We start from the raw sequence: 6,669 nt of genomic DNA, 5'->3' as shown, positions 1-6,669 counted from the left end.
GCAAATCTATTGTGTAGATGAATAAAAACTGCCTTTGCTTTGATGTTTACATATTTCTTATTTCCTGGTTAACAGTTCTCTGTCATGACAGAGTTCTGCAACACTGCAGTAGGACCAGGCAATAAGAAACACTGCAGTCAACTTTCAAATTCACCTCTAGACACTCTATTAGTGTCCCTTCACCAAGCACAATGGATACCAGGGCCTAGGGAGCACATGGGACATGGTTATATCAGCCCAGGCATTCTCTCCTAGGCAGGTCTCATCTCTGAGCTGGGCTGGTCTCTCCCAGCATTGTCTTCACAGGTTGGTGGTATTGAAGCAGAATGTTGAGCTCTCAAAATGACCTCAAAGATGAGCCATTTCTCCCTCCACCTAGAACTGACTCAGATGCAAATTTGAGAGATAAGAAGGATTGCAAAACAAGCATCAGGGTCAGAGTTCTGGAGAGAGGTATATGGCTGTCAGTCTAGGTCCCTAAGGAAGAAGGTAGGGAGGGAGGCTTTGGCCTCACTTCTGCTTTGTTTTTTTCACTGTGGCTTAACCATACTGTCCATTGATGGTATGGGACTCTCCACAGTAATACTCAGCCTCATCCTCAGACTCAAGGTTGGAGATGGTTAAGTAGAGATCAGCTCCAGATCTGGAGCCTGAGAAGCGATTGGAGATCCCGTCCTCCTTGCTGAAGCTGCCATCACTTTTCACCTTCTTTATATACTGGGGACTCTTCCCTTGTGTCTGCTGATACCAGTGAACGTAGTAATTGCTGTGCTCACTGCTGAGGGTGCAGATGAGCTTGGTCAAAGCTCCCAGGGAGGCAGACACAGATGGGGCCTGAGTCAGCACAGGCAGAGCACAGAAACCTGGAAACATAAAATTTCATGAGTGACACTGAATGTCAAGGTGTCCTGGAAAGCTAACCCCACAGGATATGGGCTTGGAGAAATATTAAAGTGTTCCCTGAGTTCCCAGGGTTGCTACATCTGTGAAGAAAAGGAGAGGCAGGAGGCTGAAGGGAAGCTAGGCCATGGTGAGAAGGCACTTTCAGGTGTTCTGTCCTGCAGCAGCTTAGCTGGGCCTACACTCTGCAGTTCCTCTCTTATCCTGTCTTCTTGCAGAGTGAGAAACGAGGAGCAATGGATGCAAATCTGTACTGCCTTCCAAAGTTTGGTTTCTAACCTCTTGCCTGAGACTAGAGTGTGAACACCATGCTCAAGTAATTTCCTATTATCAGAAAATAGTCAAGGTTGGTGTTAGTAGTGGAGAGATTTTTCACCAAACAGCAGGAGCCTCAAAGGGGCATCAGGGAAAACTTTTCCCTTGAGCACTGCCAGGGTCTGCAAAGTGAGAGCCACAGAGCTCACTTCTGACCTCAGGACAAATGTCCCATGTAAGTCACAGTGTCTCATGCAGAATGACATCATGTGAGTCCTTATGCCAGATCTTTTGGAGAGGATATTAGATGTGTTATGCCAGAACCTCATCATAGCCTTACATAATTGTTATGTATAATGTATGAACTCTCCTCACATCCAGTGATGAGCCAGCCTTCATGAGCAGTCTTAGTCCCAGACAGTAGAGAGAACATTATATTTCCTCTCAGAAGACTCACTTCAAGAACTTCCTTAGATGTACAGGCCACTTCTGAAACTTGGCTGTGTGCTCTAATCCAACCCTGGATCAAGTCCACTAGGACCATCCTTGGGTAGGTTCACTTTCAAAAACATACTAGATGCTTGTTTGTAGGAAATATATCCCAGGATAGAGAATGTCAGTATTCTAAATTTCAATGAACTCTTCTCTTTGCCTTATTTCAACATCCATAAAATATCCTCAGTAAAATATCTCAATAATTTTATTGCAAGGTTCTTCTGTCTGAGATGGGAACAATGAAACAGCATCTAAGATAATTCATGAAAGCTGTTAACATTCATTCCACTGACCATTAGAAAAATCATTTAATGGCTCAGATTTCTAGTTCAAACTGTGGTTAAACTTAATGTCTTTGAAAAGGAAAGAATCCTGGCCCCCATATTTTAAGCAATCATCTCTCGTATATCTCACTTCTGCTTCCTCTGGTATGAGTTGAAGGTGGAGCAGCCATTCTTCCTCATGAGGTCTTTTGTATATGAGACTCTCTGCCGCCTCCATGTGGATAGAAGCATATACAACAGATGCGATTACCCAAATAGAACATCTTCCCTCTAGACCTGATCTGACCAACATAGGTAGCTGCTGAGCCCATGATGTTCATGATCCAGATACAGAAGTACTGTAGGTGTGAAATACACTCTAGAGGTCAAAGACTTCATAGAAGATAGAAAAATACTCCCATTCTAAATATGCATTACATACTGAAATAACAATGTTATAGAACATTAAAAAAATAAAATTTATTTTGAAACTTAATTCCACCTATTATTTCCACTTAAATATTCACTGAAACATTTTTTGAATTCATTGAGTTCCTTGAAAGGAATTATTCATATCTTTGTTTTTATTTGGAAGTTTTCAAAACTTATTTCTTGGCTATATGGGATTTCTTCTTGGACACTATCCCTCTAATATCCTTTGGGGATTTTCCATGTATTCTTTTAGCAATTTAAGCATACTTAATGATTTAATTTAATGTTTGGTGTATAATATCCAACTTATGTACTTCTCCTGGAATATTTTCAGTGGATTTTTTTCTTTCTCAGTGAATGGGTTAAGTGTATTTGTTACTATGTATGCTAAGAAAATATTCTTGAAATCTGGACATGTTGAATGGTACAATGCTATAATTCTGAACATCAGATTAATCACATTCTCCTTTTGGGGACATTATTTGCTGGAGGACTCAATCGTTCTTTTTTAGTGACTTTTCCACACTATGTTTACAACAATTGCACTCCTCATCTGGGAGATCTGTGAAGTGTCTGTTCACTGAGCTCTGTAGTCACAAATGGACCTAAGAATGATTCTTATATCAACCTCGTCATCCTTCAGTTGTCCCATGCATACAGCAAATGTGTGCATGGATTCCAGTCTTGCAATACAGTGATTCTGATCATGTCTGAGACTTAAATTGAAAGTACATAGGAAGGACAAACTCCCAGAGCTTTCAGCTGCACCTCCTTCTTGATGTGACTCTTAGAGCAGATATTTCTATGTGTTTTCTTATTTGCTGTATCTCAATCTACTTAACATCTTGAACAATATGGACACAAAATATGTATTACCTCTCCTACCACTTTCTCTATTTCCACACTCTAAGACCTAATTTCTGTGACCAGAGTGGAAGGAAAATGAGGCACAAGATTGAATCAAGATGGAGTGTGACCTTAAAGATGTAAGTGCATATGAGATTGAGGGAGGGAAGCCATGAGGCTCACTGTCTCTGGTTCAGCTCTTCCATGAAGACTACTTTGATAAATATTGATAACTCTATTTTGAAGTTCACTTTGGACAAAACTCTGTGAGCCACATAGATATAATTATGTACTTGACATCATCACTCTACTGTTGAGAATATGAATGCATAAGTTCTTTAAAGGGCTGCTTTAGCTGTTCCTTTAACAGCATTATTTTGCACTGATTTTAAAATTTAAAGTGTTTGTGTTTCACTTCCCCATCTATCCCCATCTGTCACTTCTTGATCTATCTGTTAGCTTTACCAATGTTTTCCACTTTTGTCAGAAATAACCAGCCTTCTCCTCAGCCTGGGCACCACTGAGGCTCTGGATGGCCATGTTTTCAGAGCTGTAGGAAGAAACTCAGTCAGGAACACCTCAGGGTGATTCCTTATCTTCATAAGTGACTGGCAGAGGGGGCACACCTGGCTCACGTTGATTCCTTTGAATATATTCATATAAGAGTTTATCTCCAGAGCAGATGATCTTGGCCATTTGACTTGGGCACTTGGACACTTGGACACTGAGGGAATCTGTGTCAGTAAATGGGAGGCCATGGAGGCTGAAAGACAGAAGAGGAAAGGGGACCTGAAAATGAAAGAGAAATTACCTGGGCCCACAGAAGCTGCATGGGCAGAACAAAGGTTTTGGGGCTGGATCAAATCAGGTTCCTATTGGGGATGAATCTAGAGTCATGGATGAGAAGGTCACTTGTGAAGAGGGGCAGATGTGGAGGAAAACTGGTGTCCAGGACATGGTGGAGATGTATGCTGAGTTCCGCAGAACATTTGGGCTCCACCATGTCCCTCTTTTCCCTGTCAGGTACCCAGGTGCAGTGACTATTTGATTATACAAATCATTCCTCCCCTGTGGTTCCACATGGACATTCCACTATATCTGGAAAAGTGACAATGAAGTTTTGTCTAGCAATTTCCTACTGAGGAGGGGCATTGAGCTCCCAAAAGGGAGGAGATACTGGCATTGGCTTTTGCTCTAGACAGCTGTAGAGGGCCTGTTGCAGGAATATGACCGAGTTGATCTGTTTTTTGATTGTGTCCTGGAAAAATCCTTGGGTCTCTGGGTAATAAAGCAAGAAAGTTTGAAACAGACAAGGTCACAATGAGGATAAATAAAGCTCTCCCAGTAAAGGGAGTTCCCATGGTATCCTATTACCCCAGGAAGTTCAAAGCATTGAGATTTCCATTGTTTGTTGTCAGAAAATGGCAGAATGTTCTCAAAGACTCTTAATGTCATCACTAACTATCCTGGACGGGTTGACATAAAAGCAGCATGAGTACATGGTCAACATGGTTCTGAGTGATGACCTGTTTAAAGGAATGTAGGCTTTGGGAGATAAATTGAGGCATGTAGTTCAATATCCTTCAGCCAATGGTTATCAGCATGGAAAGGAATGTTAAGGGATCTTGGGACACAAACATGGGCTATAGGAATAAATTGACAAAATAAAGGGGGCAAGGGACAAAGTTAAGCATAGTGGAACAGGCCCAGTCACAGATCCTCAGGTGTGTACTGGTTTACCATTATTTAGTTCTTTTTGGGGAGATGTTTTGGAGTTGTGATCACGGAGGGTAATCCATCCTAAGGAGGGCCTACTGTTGGGTATAATTTCCATCCCTTGTCATGAAGATGTTACTGATTATTTTTGTCCTTTCTTGATTCCCAGGGGGTTGTAGGGCAACTGCAAGTGGAATGACACTGAACAAAACAGATACAGAATGGAGAGCTGCAATGCTTTTTTGTTGTTGTTGATTTTGGCTAATATGGGAGACTAGGTAAGGAGTCAGTGCCTTTCAGTAAAAGTAGTTTAAGTACCTCTAATAAATTTTGCCTTTGAACATTTTCAATTTTGAGAAAGTTAGGCTTTCTTGGCCAGTGATAAATTAGTACAGGAGTAGGGAACAGATAGCTGGCTCCTATGTCAAGAGTACTTGTTGTTTAAAGTCTAAAACTAGAAACACCTTTATAAAATAGAATACAGAGTAAGTAAAAATCAGAAGACACCCAGGTAATAGACTGTTAAGTGTGTTTGTGTTAAAAGAATTGAGAGAGCTGGAAACATCACAACTCTTTTACAAGAACCACAGATTTCAGAAATGTGTGTGGTATGATTTAGGTTTTAGTCTCCTGATATGTTCAGAAACCCAGTCTTCTGCTCTGTCCACCAGAGTAATGGCTGCTGTGATGTCAGAGGTAACACCTCATGTTTGCATCACTGAAGCCCAAATGTCATTTAAATCACTTCAGTCATCACCCTTTATGTTACCATTATCTTTATTCATTTATTCATTTAATTTGTTTTATTGTTCTGCAAGGTGTACATTGTGACATTTGCAAAACTTCTTACAACATATCAAACACTCCATAGTTGAATTGACCCCCATCATCCTCCTTTATCTCCCCCTCTCCCCATTCTTGGAATGATTTCAATGATACCATTTTTCCACTTACATGCATATGTACACAGTGTTTGCACCATATTCACCCTCCAATACCCTTTCCCCACTAGTACCAACCCCCCAGACAGGACCTGTTCTGCCCTCCTGTTCTATTATTTTGTAAAAAAAATGACCTTTTCCTTTGTTGAAGATAGCTACACAGGAGCTTTCCTTTTGACATTTCCATACATATGTATTATAACCAGAATTGGTTCATCTCTAATTTTCTCATTTCTACCTCAATCCCCTTCATTTCAAGATGTTTATAAATTCTATATTCATGCTTTAACAGGAAGTACATCAACCATATTTACCTGCTTAGTTCCTTCTTTACCCTACCCCTTCTCTAGTGTTTGATCTCCCCTAGTGTGACCTGTTTTTCATAATATTGCTTGTATTTGTATGAGGCCTATATTCCACATTTGAGAGAAAACCTGCAGCTTTTGGCTTTCTGAACCTGGCTAACCTCACTTAAAATGATATTCCCAGTTCCATCCATTCACCTGCAACCATGGCTGAATAAAATTCGATTATCTTTATTTCATCACAGTTCCCTTACAAGTTTCAGCATAAGAGTGCTTTACCTGGGTAGTCAGAATATTCTGTTTATTCAGACCAGGGGAAACTTCCTGAAAACAGAAACAGAAACTGCTGAGCAGCTTTCCTTGGATTTCCATGAAAGAAGAGTAGACACCAGGACAAAGACAAGCAACTGATAACACACCAAACCCATTATTTAATTGTATCATTTCTGTTATGAAAACTAATTTAATAAGGTCAGTATACATCCCTCCATTCCACACCAAATATATGAGGCCATC

The 6,669-nt window shown here is 40.6% G+C and overlaps 1 gene segment (V, D, J or C); it reads right to left on the bottom strand.

Moving 5' to 3' along the window:
* Positions 1-540: 540 nt before the first annotated feature.
* Positions 541-2,254, bottom strand: LOC109684470 (immunoglobulin lambda variable 4-3-like). The segment is given in 2 exon segments: positions 541-863; positions 2,185-2,254. Coding segments are annotated over 2 exon segments (393 nt in total).
* Positions 2,255-6,669: the final 4,415 nt, after the last annotated feature.

This window comes from Castor canadensis, chromosome 18, assembly GCF_047511655.1.
Source record: "Castor canadensis chromosome 18, mCasCan1.hap1v2, whole genome shotgun sequence".
NCBI classification, from domain to species: domain Eukaryota; kingdom Metazoa; phylum Chordata; class Mammalia; order Rodentia; family Castoridae; genus Castor; species Castor canadensis.
The sequence above is the reverse complement of the archived record's forward strand: the minus strand, read 5'-3'. Positions and strand labels throughout refer to the sequence as shown.